The following is a 16,139-nucleotide window of genomic DNA, read 5'->3' on the forward strand; positions in this document are numbered from 1 at the left end:
ATGTATGTATCTTGTGAACCTTGTAACCGATACTTGTAATCCCTTATAACCCAAGGCTGACCCCAGATGTACAGTACCTTCCCTCTTAACTCGTGAAAATTTAACTTTAAACATTAATATTACTACTTCTTCTGAAAATATAAAACTTAGTATTAATTTATACAGAATATACAGAGATCAGATGCAAAGATCTATAGCATCTATAGCAGCTTTGAGCAGTTGAACTAAAATAATAAAATAGCTTCCATAAACACAAAAAGTGAAACCTATAATAGTCACTGAAAGACTAACTTTGATATACATACTTAAAACAAAACAAAAGATAAATTTAACCCTTGCTTTCTGCATTGGAAGTCAAGAACTCAACAGTATTTTCTCTAGATTTAGTATAATCCAATTATTTGTAACAGTCTATAAAATTGAACAGCTGAAAATAAGATAATATACAAGTTTTTGTGTGGTTTACATATCTTCTGACAATTACGGAAGTAGAAAAGAAACTTGCTATAGTCCCACAATTTAGCAGAAATACAAATATCTTCATTAACTGACTGAAAATACCCAAAAATATTTTTGACTCAAAGATTCTTCTGCAGAGTTGTGAGCCCAGATTATCCAACTTCAGTAAAACACAAAAAACCAAAACATCCGAAATGCAAGATTTTAAAGTTATGTTGATTTTTAAATTTTACAGTGTTTGATAAAAACAAGAGGTTTTTTTTTAATATGAATTGAAAAGTATATCTTGACAGTGTTTTGACCATAAGATTTTAAAGATATTCTTAACAGAAGTTAAAAGTAGATAGCACTATATGTACCATAATATCTAAGTGCTTTGAGAATTGAGACAAAGACTGTGTGATCGTAACTCAAAGCTCAAAATCAAAGGAAAGGCTCCCTTTGACCCTAAGAGGTTGTGGACCTGGCATTATGCACACAATTATTAACTTTACACTAGGATATTATGATTTTAGTATTCTCATAAAACTTCTGTTTTCTACCTTAAACTATCTAAACCAGCATTTCCCAAACTGTGTTCCATGGAACACTGGTGTTCCACATGATGTGAATAAGTGTTCCATGAAAGAATCTAGAATTTAATTTTGACTCTTGCACTTCATTTTTGTACTACTTTATACACGCTTTCCAGTTAGAAATTGTTAGTTCAAGTTATTTTAAATTTGTATTTTTGCTTTGTTTTGTAAAGTAAAATATATTTGAGCATAAATAAATGCAATTTTTTAATTTGAAAACCAAATGACTACAAAATAATATCATAAGTGTTCTGTAATAGGCTAAAAAGTGTTCGTGACCAAAAAAGTTTGGGAAACGCTGATCTAAACCACAACACTTAATATCAAGGCTGGCATTGTATCTAGAGATCACCTCTGCCTATATACTGCAGTTCATATGAAATGTACTAGGGTCACTCATTGTTGAAGTCCCCAGTCAACACCATACATACACATTGCAATTGCATCTACGTAGACAATCAAATCACACAGGTTAATCTTTGTCTTAACCATTCAACAGGTAAGGGAAGGGCATTATGCACATCCATGAGGGAAACCAGATAGCTCTTGCCGATTGGCGCAACCCACAAGTACATGGTCTAAACTGCCTACTACAACAAAGCATGGAGTCAAAGGTCCCCACTTGTGGAATGGTCAAATGTGCTGCTAGTAACTACATCTGAAGCAGCTGAGCTTTACCCCAAGATGGCATGAAAGATCAAAACCAGGATGCTGGGCTGTTGGATTTGTCATGATAGGTATTAGCTACATTTGAAGCTTGAAAATAGGAATACAGCAGAACCCTGTTTATCCAATCTAATTGGGACTAGGGCCAGGGCCAGATCGGACAATCAAAAATTTGGATAATCTAGAGAATGGGAAAGTGTAAGGCTGCAGCACCATCTAGCGGCCACAGGAGTGATCATCAGCTTCTGGACCTGTGTACGCTGGTTGTTCAGTTAATACAGAGCTGGATAATGGCGGGTTGGATAAACAGGGTTCTACTGCACTCGTGCCTGTTTCTGCCTGGCCTAGAAGCTACTCTCAGCGTAGGTAGTGAGTGTCAAAACCTGGTCACAAGTACTGTGGTTTGGTCTGAAACTCGCATGATCTACCCAGGAGTCATGATCTACTGTTTGCAGTATTGCCATTTCTTCTTCACCTCCCCTTCAAATGTTTTGTCCCTGTCCACCTCTGTAACATTTATCAGGCAGGTAGCAATACTATTTGAAGGAACTGGGTAATGGTGCTGTGCTGCAGCCTTCTGAGCACCACCACCAGTAACTAGGCACAAGAGGCTGAGTTAAAAATGGAAGCATTATTTCCCAGTATATTAGCTTTTAGAGAGTTTAAGACAATCCCTATTAATTATAATGTGAGTTTTCTTGTAAAGAGACAGCTGAAAAATGAAAATCTTTCAAGAAAGTGCACGTGATTTTACATATTTTTATAAAATATAAACAACTTTATAAAAATCAAAGAAACTATAAAGATTAATCTACTGTGGCAATTTACTCAGGTACTTTAAAAGAATACAATTTAAAAAAACTCAAATAAACCATATAGAGACTCTTAATTAAAGATGAGTATATTAGTTAGGGACTATCTGGAGACTTTTTTTGGTCTTTGGCGTCGGGGAAGACTGGCCCATAGGTTAGAGCAGCATTTCACAAACTGGGGTCCGCAGACCCTGGAGGTCCCTGAAGGTACTCCAGATGGTCCGCAGGCCCCACTCATCAAACTCCTCTCCCTCCAGAGGTACAGCGGGACTAAGGCAGGCTCCCTGCCTGCCCTGGCTCCGCGCCACTCATGGAAACAGCCAGCACGTCCCTGAGGCCCCTTGGGGTGGGGACAGAGGGGTCTCCATGAACTGCCATCGCCCGAGCACTGACTCCGCAGCTCCCATTGGCTGGGAACTGTGGTCAATGGGAGCTTCAGGGGTGGTGTAGGCAGGCAGGGGAAGCGCACCTGGCCCCTCCCGCCTAGGAACTACTACCAGAGAGATGTGCCAGTCACTTTCAGGAGCCACCCAAGGTAAGCGCTACACCCCAAACTCCCTCCCACACCCCAACCCACTGCCCCAGCCCACAGCCCCTCCTGCATCCAAACTCTCTCCCAGAGCCCGCACCCCCTCCTGCACCCCAACCTCCTATCCCAGCCTGGTGAAAGTGAATGAGGGTGGGGGAGAGTGAGTGAAGTAGGGGGGATGGAGTGAGGGGGGAGGGAACAGGTGGGGTGGGGCCTGGGGGGGGAAGGGGTGGCATGGGGGCAGGGCTTGGGTCTGAACAGGGAGCTTGGGGGTCCCCAAAAAAATTAAAATTAAAATGGGGGTCCTCAGGTTGCTGAATTTGAGAATCACTGGGTGACAGCACTAGCCTGGGGCATGGAAGACCTGGGTTCAATTCTCTGCTCCATCAGAATTCCTGTGTGATGTTGGGCAAGTCACTTAATTTCTCTGTGACACAGTTCCCCATAATATTTCCCTACCTCACAGGGGTGTTGGGAGGATAAATATATTAAAAAGTGTGAGATGCTCAGAGTCTATGGTAACAGGGGCCATTTGAGTACCTAAGATATCTGCACTTTATCCACAAGTAAACAGTTCACATAAAACATCCAGTGGAAAAAAATATGAATTTACTTAAACTGTTGGTATAGTAAGGCGCCATACTCCAGGATCATTCATCATACAATGCAATATCTCAGAAAAATATATGCTATAGTTAATTTCAGAATCCCAAGTCAAAAATATTGATGTAGTCAGACAGGTGTTATCGTCACATCTGTATCATCAAGATATTCTTCAAGCTGACCTAGAACGCCAAAAAAATTAACCATGGCCCACCGTAACACTTCACAGATGGGTTCCCTTCAAATAAAGTTCTAAGTTAGAATCCCTTGAATCAAATTTCTTCAAATACTTAAATATTTTTGATATACCCATTATATATTTGTAATAGCAATGATTTTTTTCTGCCATCACGTAAGCATTTTGGGGAAAAGGTATGGAAGATTGGTGAGACTTGTTTAAAAAACAATACCAACTCAGAGAGAGTTCATAGCAACTTTGAACTAGAGAGAAATGTGCAAAGAATCCTTTCTGAGGGCAAGCTGTTTACCTGGATCTCATCCAGAAACAGCTGAATTTTTGCACAAAGTAGAACCATTGAGGAAACATACCTAAACATATTTGAAGATTTCCTACATACAAAATTCCACTAAGTGCACTAATTAGCGTGGGGAGCGGGGGGGTTTTCCAATTTGTTAATGGCACCTGACAAAAGATTTTCTGCTCAGTGAAGGTAGCATGCTTCTACCACACTAGCAGCAGTGGAATGAAATTTACAAGGAAATAGTCAATTTCACTGATACTACTGCCCAAATATGTACTATATAAGAGTGAAAATAACCAGATTCTTGTGAGTTTAACTGTAACAGAACAGAGACAACTTCCTTGCTGTTGTGGGCACACTGCAGGGGAAGGGAAAAGATCTCATCCAGCTTTATGGGAAATGGGGATGGATGCAATGACCACTAGGCTTTTCAGGAGGAGGAAGCCTCTCAATTCCACTGAAGCATCTCCATCTTTTATATTTATTTTTGGATAGTACACAATTGTCAGCTTATCAAGTCCCAGTAACATTCTGAGACTACGAAACTAACTCATCATGAAGCTTATAGAAGACTGGCAGGACTTCAGCTAGTGCAGCTACCCCACTGACAAGAAGCACTGCAGTAGTCGTAAGAATCACAATGTTTGTGTATCACATATGCAATTTTATCATTCAAAACTTCAGCAATTTGTTCTCCTGGTATAATAGCATTCAGCATGCATACCCTTAAAACAATGAGGACAAAGCCATATGTATTTTTTAAATGTAATATTAGATTATGAAAAACTATTGGAATTGCTTAGAGGGTAAAAACATCCTGCTCTCTTGCCCAATTTCTGATGAAGTGAGCTGTAGCTCACAAAAGGTTATGCTCAAATAAATCTGTTAGTCTCAAAGGTGCCACAAGTACTCCTTTTCTTTTTGAAAGGATCAAAGGTTTCTTCCATAATGAAATGTCATTTGTTCAAAAGTGGTAACTAGTAAAACCCTAGTCAAAAGTTGTTTTTCTTTCTGACCAACTGTCTTGATGCAAATGAGAAAAGAGAGCGAAGTAAGCCATGAATTTATATGACATGCCAGTAAAGATATTCTGGAATGGCCTGGGTACAAATTACTTGAAATTAGGTCACTCTGCTACCCAAGGAGACTCCAGATAATCTGCTTCAGGTGGGAGAAAGACACACAAATTTGAGGCCTTAGGCAATTCCATCCAAATGTTCCATCTTCTTATAAAAGGTCACAGATGACGTATCTCACATCCCATTTTCCCTCTGGTCACTGTATTATATGTTTCTTAAATGCAAATGAAGGGAGAATATAGAAGTCTCATCAACGACTTTTCCCCCCCAGCAGACGACAACATCCTCATCCTCATCCCGCGGATAGCCAACGATGATCACAAAGATCTGCAGGAGCTAGCACAGCCATATTGCTTGGAAGTTATATAGTAAGAGAGATGATTCACAAGCCTTTCAATCACACACATAGCTATGTTGCCACAGATCTAAAAGGAAAATCTCTAAATAAATTTAGATTTTAGCATTAAAGAAATCTCCCAAAACTTTAACACTGCTACTGAATCTCTGTTTTTATGCTGTGAACTATGGAAATAAAAATGTACTTTAGTACATTTCAAATGGGTCTGCCCTTGTACTGGGTCAAAGCTTTCTAACATCACCTATACTGAGCATGCTCAACCAAAACTCAGTTTTTACTGTCAGATACATATATTCATTGTCATGTACTGGCACTTGTGATGGGGTATACCAACCTCGCACTGGAGGGAAAGGGTTAAAGAGCTGATCTAGGCCTAAGACGCTACACCCCCTTCCCTCTGTTGGGCATGATCCCAGTGGAGGGAGCATTTAAAAGGGAGCAACTCAGCTCAGTCTGGGCTGACTAAGGAGGAGAGCAGTGAGGTGCAGCAGCCTCCTGCTGGAAAGCCACGGAGGCTCTACACCACCAGGACAGAGCCTCATCACCAAGCCGCTGGAAGCTAGCTGTCCGCAGGAGCAGAGGGTGGCGACTCATTAGGGCCAACAGAAGAGACTCTGGAGACAGATCAGAGAACACAGGAGCGACCTCATGTCCAACCTGTGATGTCGTCGGTGGAACTGAAACAAGTGAAGGAAGTGATCCAGAGAGTACACTTGGAGATCTCAGGCCCTGAGCCCTGTGTAAGGACCACTGTTTCAAAGGTCAGATCCCAAAGGAGTAGGATGGGCCCAGTTTCCCTACCCACTCATCAGTGGGTAACACTACCCTGAACAATAGCCACTAGGCCAGCGATTCTCAAACTATTTACCATCATGGACCGCATATGCAGCTCTCTCTCTGTTAAGTGGGCCACATCCACACAATATATATATTACCCTGTCAGCTGTGGCTGGCCAGTCAGGCACATGTCTCTCGATGCCTGCTCCCAGACTGTCAAGGGCAGGGCTGATCCCACCCACCAAGCCATGGGGGACCCTGGCTGGGAAGCTACCCATGGGACACATTTCCACCCTGCACCAGCTCTCCCCCCGAGATGGGACTTACAGGGCAGCCTCCTGCTCTGACTGTGAGCTCCAGGTCAGGACATGACCAGCAGGGGACCGGCAGGCGGGCACTATCTGGTACAGGCAGGTCAGGGTGCAGCCTGGAGCATGCTCCCCCCCCCCCAAAGGTGACACAGCTGTGGCTAATGAGGGGACGTGTTCCCCCACTCCCGTTCCGATTTCTCCAGACACCTCTGGCATGGACGCCCAGAAGCGAGGAGGCAGTTCTCACCCCAGCAATGGCCCTCTCAGTCATTCCCTTCTCTTCTCCCTCTCCCATCCCTCTCTTCCCCCTCCCTTTTCCTCTCCCCACCACATCCTCTTTCCTCTTCACACTGTCCCCTGCCCCGCTCCATCCTGCACCATTCCCCTATCCCCTTCTCTTTGCCCTATCCCAGCCCTCTTCCTTCCCCACTGCCTCATCCTGCCCCCACATGGGCACTAACCATTATACAGAAACAAGACCCAGCACACATAGAAGAGGATGACAACAGGCACTAGGAACCAGGAGGTAGTGTCTCGGAGTTGCCAGCTCAGCCAGGGAGAGGTGCTGAGCGAGTTGGCGGAGCATGGGAAGGACAGAACCTTCCCCACCCACCCACCCTACACAGGCTGAGCAGAGCAAGCCCTGCTCGGCGCTTGCAGAAATCGAGGTGGGAGGAGAGGGAGCAATGCCCCTCCAAACTACACCTGGGTGGTGAGAGTTCACGACCCAGGGCCTCCCCCTACCCTGGCAACCCTACAGTGTGTCCCTACAGCATGGGAGCTCCTCCCCTACCACAGAGGGCTGCTTTGTCTTCCCTGCTGGCAGGGAGCACTACAGCAGGGCTCCATGGCACCATCTCCTCCTCAGCCAGCCCCGCCCTTGCCAGGACCGGGGAGCAGCAAACTTTGAATTTTTTTTAGCACACAGCTGGGTCATAGGTATGCGCTAACTGGGCCACAAGCGGCCTGCGAGCCGCAGGTTGAGCATCACTGCATTAGGCAAAGCAGCCTTTGAACTCTCGTCAGTGGGCGACACTGCCTGAAACTGTAACTGCCAGGGAAACTGACCCTTGGAATTTTGCTGCTAGATGCTACGCTCCGGAATAACACCATTAGGTGATGCTACCGAACCAGAATACACAGCCAACCCTTGACAGAACTGGAGAAGACAAAAAAATCCTAGTATTGTAATAGCAGTGCTGTTATACTACTATCTATATAACAGTGCAAGACAGACACTAAATTTTTTTTAATTCTCTTTTTAAAGTTTGAGGAAAAAACATCAAGAAAAGGTGACACACAGGCATGGACCCTTAGCAGAAATTGTAACTGAGATAATGACAACTGTGCCACAAAAGCAAAATTCCTTGAAACTGTCTGAACTTAGCAACTTTAAAAATGAAGTGGTTTTAAGAATATAGCATAATGTAATTGGGACTATCTTTTCATCACCTTGTATAAAAATACTTCCTAAAGGAACTGATGATCTCACAAGAACAGAGCTTAAAACTCAGCCAAACATTTTGCAATTATGTGTAGAAAATTGGTTTTATGGAATCAGTAACCTTACTGACACACTTGTATTATCACACAGTTAGAAGGAAATAATTAAAAAAAACCCAAATACTCATACCTGATCGAAAACACTCAATAATTTGTTGAATACCAGATTTTGACATCTGCAGAGGTTGCTGTAACAAAGGAGGATCACCAGGTTCTAACAAATACACTGCAAGACATCAATGATGACAGTTAGAGAGGACACACACACACACAGACACGTATATATATGTAGATATATTTTAATATTTGAGGCTGGTTGAAAAACAGGACAAAGTCATCAGGAAAAATTTTGTTCCCTTTTTCATTGAAGTTGAGCGCTAATAAAGGTGACTAGCCCTATTCCTTGTAATAATAAAAAGGGCTTAGGGATGGCATTTGGAATTTTGCACTCTGACCTCCTTGCTGTTGAAATTAATTTGAAGAGTGACAGATTTTCTATCAAAGCTATTTATTTCAGGCAATATGTTGTGATTTTGATTAGTTTTTTTTAAATGTATATTCATATAGTCCTGTGTATGATGTTTCATAAACATGGATATGAGGATGTACGTACACAAAAAAAAAAAAAAAAAGAGAACTGTAGATAACTCAGTGGTCTCTGCCAGCTTAGACTATTCAGTTCATAGAATTGCCTGTTAGATTGGCATTACTCAAGACACCTTGTGCCATCTCAAAATCCTAGTCTCGTTTTTTGGTGCAAGCAAAAACAAAATAAGTATGTGAGGAAAAAAATGAAAATGCCAAATTCAACATCTGCATGCATATGGGCAGATCCCAGTGACTTTAATCGAAGGTACAGATTTATATTCAAGGGTTGACTGTGCCCTCAAAAGAACTATTATTTAGAACAAATGTACTAAATAAGTATGAACATATCTAGTTAATGTTTACTGCAAATTATATATTTCAATTCTTATTCATTTTATATTCAAGCATTTTTTAATCAAGCAAACTTCAGAAATGATCTCACCTAAAATGACACTTTTTCTAAATCTGATTTAGATTCACCTCCTATTCTTTGTAAACAATATTAAAATATATTTATAAACTCCAGTGACATGTAACTAAAAAGCTAAGACATCCCCAGTGGTCAAGAGAGGCCTATTTTAAGTGGGATATACTGGTGTATAGAAAATATCCATATTGATACGGACACCATAACCCTTACCCTGCAAACACTTACACAGATGAATCATTTTACACACAGGAATAGCCCCATTTAACTCAATGAGGCTACTCAAATGCAAAGTTACTTCTGTAAGTGTCTGCAAAGTCAGGGCTCAGATCTCCTTAGGTATTTCTACACTGCAATTAGACACCTGCAGCTGGACCTATGCCAGCTGACTTGGGCTTGCATGGCTCAGGCTGCTTAACTGAAATGTAGATGTCTGGGCTTAAACTGGCACCTGGGCTCTAGGATCTGCGAGATAGGAGGCTCCCAAGATGTCTACATCACAATTAAACCACATATATTTGTATTAAAGGGGTCAATGCATAAGATAAAACCATTTTTGAACATTAACAAAAATAATTTAGACAAGTTTCAAAGACAAAGGGCAATACTGCCCTAGAATATGAGCAAATATAAACAAATTCAAAATGCAATGATTACTTTAGGAAAAGACAGCCTATAGAATGGTGTACTTTTTATTCTATCCAACTATGCCCATACCATAAACACTGTTAAAACACAAACATATGTAACAACCATTATAAATCATCTAATTGCTTGGTGATATCTAGCACAATGACATATTGTATCCTACTAACCTACTTGCCATTCTTCGAAAACAAAAAAAAGTACACTTTGGACTAAATACTGCCTCCGATATACATGTGCTACTTCCACGTGACATCAAGGGGAGTTTCATGTGTGAACTGGACAAAATGCATGGTTGTAAGGCAACAATTGTATATTCAATCTATTTTTTTTAAAATTACAACAACTCAAAACTTTCTATTTAGATAGAAAGGTTTATTGTTGAGACTATTCAATTTATTTCTCAAAACTACCTTTAGCCAAGCTACAGATACACTTTCAAAGTTGGTAGACAACACTTTCCTCCTATTAGTCCCAAACATTCATGCCATTCATACTTTAAAAAAGGAGGATGGGGGGGAAGAGATTAAAAAAGAAGAGGAAACCTCCTCATAAACAGCATTACCACAACAAAGCAATAGACAAAAAGAAGAAGAAATTGGTGAGGAAACATTTCTGTTTGAAACTTACAACTATAAACATTAAGTAAAACAATAATGAGAAGTCTCTTAACAAAAAGATAGTTGGACTCCACAGTGCACACTTCCACCTTTATATATGACATTTTCCATGTTATTATACAAACCTAATTTCAAAACAAGCAAGTGGTAGTTTGGGGCTGGGGGGGGGAGGTCTCAAAAACAAATACTATGACTTTGTCAATATTTAACAGATATGATATAAAGTAAATCCATCCTCTTATATTTGGGCATAACAGAATGCAAAAGAACATACAGACTAGAAAAAAATCAGAACACTACAATTTTTAAAAATGCAGATACAAGGTGACTGCTCTTGGTATCTCGCCTTCCCCTCAGTTCAGTGCACACAATGCCCAAGTGAGCTTGGGGGTTATTATGCACCCTGTAAGAACTAAGAAATTGATCTTCCTGAAGTAATTTACTGTGACAGTTTTAGGATATTTAAAAAACATTTTAAAACTGAAATTAGGAAACTTCATATTTGCCGAAGTAATGGCTTCATTATTACAGCATATTTCTGTACAGCCAGTTTCTGAAAGCCTCTTAGAGGTCAGAATCAATTAAAAAAACAAAGTATTACAAAGCACTATACCTGGTTCACAGCACCCATGGTGATGATGGTCAGTCTGACAACACTTATCCCTTAGAGGCATTTTCTGTGTGCACGACCTACTTTCCTTCTACATCCAGCAGCTTGTTTCTGCTAAAATAAGCAAATTCTCTGTCACCTCCCAGACCATAAGACTTAAACAACACTAACATCATACCCCCACATCCTTAAGACTAAAACAGCACTGAACTTGCTCAGAGGTCAACTGTGCCTTTTTTAAGATGGAAAGTCTATATTATTTATCAACTATTTTCAAATCTAAAAAATCTGTTTACTTCAGTGCATTTCAATGAAGGGCAAACGCTTTAAGAGTTATAGGATCAAGGAAACCCTTGTTCCTCCTAAACTCCAGTCATGTCCCTAAATAAAATGACAACATAACCAACATTTTGGATCCCTGGCTCCTACAAGAACCAATGTTAGGCATGTGTAAAACATAAGGCTGCACAAAGATCCATGGTTTTGGGATCCCTTATGTTTGTCAACACCACTTTGCCTAACTGTAGGGACTTAACCTATCTTTCAGTTATTCTTGTTTGTACTACCATAGCACCCACAATTGTTAAAACCCACCTAGACCCTACTGGTTGATGAGATTCACACGACTCATCCCCCAATAACAACAAGCATCCATAAAGTTGTGAAAACCCAACTATAACTCCTATTAACAATATTGACCCACACAGCTGTCAAATGTTCAGCTCCATAGCTGCTCTGTGCCAGGTACCGAAGTGTGACTGAGGCCCCATATACTGTATGTTACTTCATGAATGCCCCCCCCCCCGAACTTTTTTCGCCTCCAGACTAGGGACAGGAAAACCCTGCCCTAAAATACCTCCAGAAACCTGCCCCACCCCTCTGCCCCAACAACAACAGGAACCCTGCCCTGCCCTCCCAACCCCACGGCACCCCCAACAGGAACCCTGCCCTGCCCCCTACCCTCTCCCCCCAGGAACCCAGCCCAGCCCCCCCCCACACCACCGTGCCCTGACGCCCCCCCACCCCACCCCCCAGGAACTCAGCCCTGCCCCCCACACAAACCCAACCTTGCCCTGCCCCGCCACCCCCCAACCCAACCTTGTCCAGCCCCCCCACCCCATGAACCCAGCCCTGTCCACCACCCCTTCCACGAACCTGGCCCTGACACATGCCCCGCGCTCCCCGCAGGAACCCGGCCCTGACCCCCTCCCCGCCGCCCCCGGGGGGACCCGGCCCTGCTCTTTCCCCCCGAACCGGAGCAGCGCGCAGCCCGCGGAGAGAGCGGGACCGCCGGGCGCCTGAGCTGGGAGAGCCCGCCCCGCACACGGGGCAGCTTGCGCCGTCCCCCTCTTCCTGGGCGGCGGCGGCAGCTGCCGCAGCCCCGCGGGGCCCAGGGCTCCCGGCCGCCCGGGCTGCACTTACGGAGGCTCCCAGGGACGGAGTGCGGGGCAGCCGCCAGCTCCCGTCCCGGGCGGCGCGGCTCACCCACGAGCCCCGCGGGGAGCGGGCGGCGGCCGGGGCTGAGCCAAGCGGGTCCCGCGCGGAGCCGGCAGGTGACAGCGGGCGCCAAAGCAGCGCGGCGGCCGGAGGCAGGGAGCGGAGCGGGGCGGGACGGGACGCTGCGCCCGCGCAGGGAGCCGCCGCACCAGCCTCCTCCGCCGGGCGGACTCTTCCCCCCCCCGCGCCTCCGAACTCAACTTCACCGTCCCGTGTCCCGCCGGCGCAGCAGGAGCGGCGACCACTGACCCCGGAGCCGGATGGGCACAGGGGCAGGAAGTGACTGCGGCCGCGGCGACTCGGGGCGGCGCACTGCGCAGGCGCCGCACCCGGCTTCCCCTCGCCCCGCCCACGCGCACAGGTGCCTGTCCGGCGCGCGGGCGGGGCGCGCCGTCGCTGGCAGGAGGAAGCCGGGCGCGCGGCGGGGCGGCCACCCACGTGGGCGAGTCACGAGCTGCTTGTCTCCTGCCCCCGCGCTGCTGGGCACCGCTGCAGCCTGTCGCAGCATTGCCGAGCAGCCCGCTGGCTGCGCAGTGCCCAGTGGGAATAAAGCCGCCGACGCACCGCTGCAGGATGCTTGGTGGCAGCATAAAGTGCACAGTCGATACAGGGCACGCTGCCTCTTGCACTCTGTGCACGCACTCTAGTGTGCACGCTTGTGACACCCCGCACCCCTGTACCCCGGCCTCCTGCACAGCTGCAATAGACTGTACAATTACTCTGTGGCACAGTCCGTCATTGCACTATAATACACTACACTACGTACAGCAGCAACACTTCGGACTAAGAGGAGTTGTGAATGTCTCTTCGGCAAAAACGGAGGTAGCAGCTGCCTCAGCACTTCTCCCCCCATTGCCACTTGCCTCACTGTGAGCTGCATGTCTTAAAGGCAGAGATAAGGTGGATGAGGTCATATATTTTATTGGACCAGCTTCTGTTGGTGAGAGCGACAAGAAGAGCTCTTCTTCAACTCTATCCAAAGTCTCTCTCTAGTTCTGAGCCTTGCCTTATCTACAATTTGCTGAAATTCTCCCATGCTTGTGCAAACACCAGGGGCAGCTCCACCTGTACAAGAAATGGTGGAAGAGTGAGTGTAGCCTGACAGCTGGTATTTCTACCCTTGTGTCATCTAGGGCTGCTCTGAGCAAGGTAAAATGGCAGTGGTAAATGCACCATTGGCAGGACAATACTACTGCTCTCAACGATGAGAAAATTGTAGACTACCCTTATGGGGCTGGACGTTGCTGCCAGTTGTATTAAAATAAATAGTGGGAGGACCAATCTGGTGGATTGTAACAAATAATTTTGCCGGTTTGTGATTCATATCCAGTCATATCTCTTCAGTTTGTTGTTTAACTGTAGGTGTTGGTGTGTTTTTCTGTAGGTGTACCATTCTCAACCTCCTTAGTGCAATTTACAGGTTATTATTTTCACCTCACAGTAAATGAGAAAATCAAATTCCCTCTGTTTCTGCCAAAAGGAAATTAAATGAGCAAATCAACAGAAAGTTCTCTTTGTGTGCACCCTTTGCTGCCATTTCTGGCTTTGATGAGGAAATGTGTACAATAACCAACCTGCTCTCCACACCACTAGAAAAGAGACAAATATTGGTTAAAAAGGGACAATATTAAAAAAGGAAACCATCTCTCAGACAATTGGCTTGGTTAGTGGCTCAGTCACTTCCTGGGTAGAAGTTCATGGTAGGGCTCAAGGTCATAAACCAAGTTCTGGAGTCATATTCAATGCCAGCACAATAAAAAAATTATATGCCGTTTAGTAGTGCCATTCTTCAAATCAGATGGGATAGTAAACAGCTCTTGTATCTATCTCTGGCCAATATATTTTATACAACTAAATTCTACTTTTAAAAATGTAGACATTAGTTTTTCACCAAATTATTATTTAAAGAAATTTTATTAGGATTTACAAAAGTGACCAGGTGCCTTGATTTGTATATGCTCCCTGTGCATCCCACCTAGGGCTTCTCTCTCCTCTTCACATCTCTAGGCTCCCATTCCCCAAAGCTCCAAGCCCTCACACCTCACTAACTCCTATACTGAAACTACTGCTCTCTAGCTCCCGGCCCAGCTTCTGGCCCCCCTCACCAAGCCCTCAGTCCCCAACAGTTCCCTCTCCATAAGACTTTAGGTCCCTGCTCTTCAGATTCCAGGTCCCTGCTCCCATTTTCCTTTGTCCATCCAGTTTCTTGTACCCCACATTCCCAAGATTCCCACTACTAAGGCTCCCAATCTCCACTGGTTGTTGTGCATTCAGATCTCACATTTCCTTGCGGTTTACATTGTTCTCTTATTTTGAGAAAATACAAATAGGGCCTTTCCTATATCATTTATTATAAATTTGTCAGATCCCCTATTATTTGTCTCCTCTCTAAATTATTTAGCACTAATTTTAAACCTCATTTCCAAATAAATTCTGCTTAACAGTTGTATGCAAGATTTTTTATAGATGAATCTACAGTAAATATTGTGCTTTTCTAATGTCAGATTAATGAGCATGTTCCTTCGTCATAGCTTCAAACAGATTTTCTAAGCTGCTGGTAAAGGCATTAGTGTCTCAAAAGTGGTTGAAGTTCTTTATTTTCCATCATAAATATCTGTATTTTAATCAAGTTGCAAAAAATGGGAAATATCTTATGGAATATGGTATGAAGGCATAGACTCTAGAATCTTGACTGGATTATTGTGCCTAGGATCTCTCGGTTAGGGAGTCAATATAATAGAAGCCCAATTTTATGCTTTTCATAAAACCAATGGGTCATGTAATCTATCACCTACTCTGACGCTGGGGGATTGAGTGTAAATTTGTGTTTTGATTGTGTAAGCAGCCATGTCAGAGGGACCTGGGGTAGTAACCAGTGCAAAAGGTGCCCCACGCAGATAAAATCTAATGGCCTTGACTGCCTAATTTATTGCTAAGATCTCCTCCTCTGTTACCAAACAGTTTCTCTCTGAGGGCAGGAATTTTCTGTGCAACATTGTAGAATTGATGTAGGACGTTCTGCTCTCCATTCTCTTGCCCCTGCTAGAGAATGGCTCCAAGATCCTGCTCAGAGACATCTGTCTGCAGGATGAACTCCTCATAAATCTGGACTTCACAGCATCATTCACTGCACAGGAGCTGTTTGAACTCCCCAAAAGCATTTGCACAAACTGGGAGTCAATGTACTGTTCCTTTTTTCAACCCAGGCGACTAGTCAAAGTTTGGGACCCTAGGGGTGTTTCAGTTGCGGGTAAAAAAACAATGATAGTGTGGTACACCTCTATCCGGATATAACGCGATCCAATATAACACGAATTCAGATATAATGCAGTAAAGCAAAATTGGTTTTCTGTCTCGTCTACAACATACAGTACTTTTATTCTGTTTAATCCCAGTTTATACATTTAATAATGTGGTAAACCCAGGACAAACAGCTACAAAAGGGGGGTAGTAATTAGTCCCAGGGGATTAAAAGGCCCCTCCCTATCCACAGGGCAATAAGGTTCAGCTAGAAAAGGGGTTGCTAGGGAACCAATTAGGTTCAGCTGTCTCCAACTACTTGGGACCTTTTTAAACCCTCCCCTGGGTGGTAGGAGGG

General features: G+C 44.0%; 1 protein-coding gene across 5 annotated transcripts in view; it reads right to left on the reverse strand.

The window, feature by feature from the left end:
* Positions 1-12,834, reverse strand: part of ZNF800 (zinc finger protein 800) — a 29,892-nt gene extending 17,058 nt beyond the window's left edge. For 2 of the 5 annotated variants that reach the window (XM_084616851.1, XM_084616847.1), the window contains exons 1-3: positions 12,467-12,834; positions 11,048-11,158; positions 8,285-8,380 (exon numbers count right to left, since the gene is read on the reverse strand). In XM_084616851.1, coding sequence (XP_084472977.1) covers positions 8,285-8,380; positions 11,048-11,108 — 157 coding nt within the window. In that variant the 5' untranslated portion in view covers positions 11,109-11,158; positions 12,467-12,834. The remainder of the gene's footprint in view (positions 1-8,284; positions 8,381-11,047; positions 11,159-12,466) is intronic. The other 3 variants (XM_084616848.1, XM_084616849.1, XM_084616850.1) reach the window with 3 other exon arrangements.
* Positions 12,835-16,139: the final 3,305 nt, after the last annotated feature.

The sequence above is a fragment of the Lepidochelys olivacea genome (genome assembly GCF_965140295.1).
Source record: "Lepidochelys olivacea isolate rLepOli2 genome assembly, chromosome: 1".
In the NCBI taxonomy this organism is placed as follows: domain Eukaryota; kingdom Metazoa; phylum Chordata; order Testudines; family Cheloniidae; genus Lepidochelys; species Lepidochelys olivacea.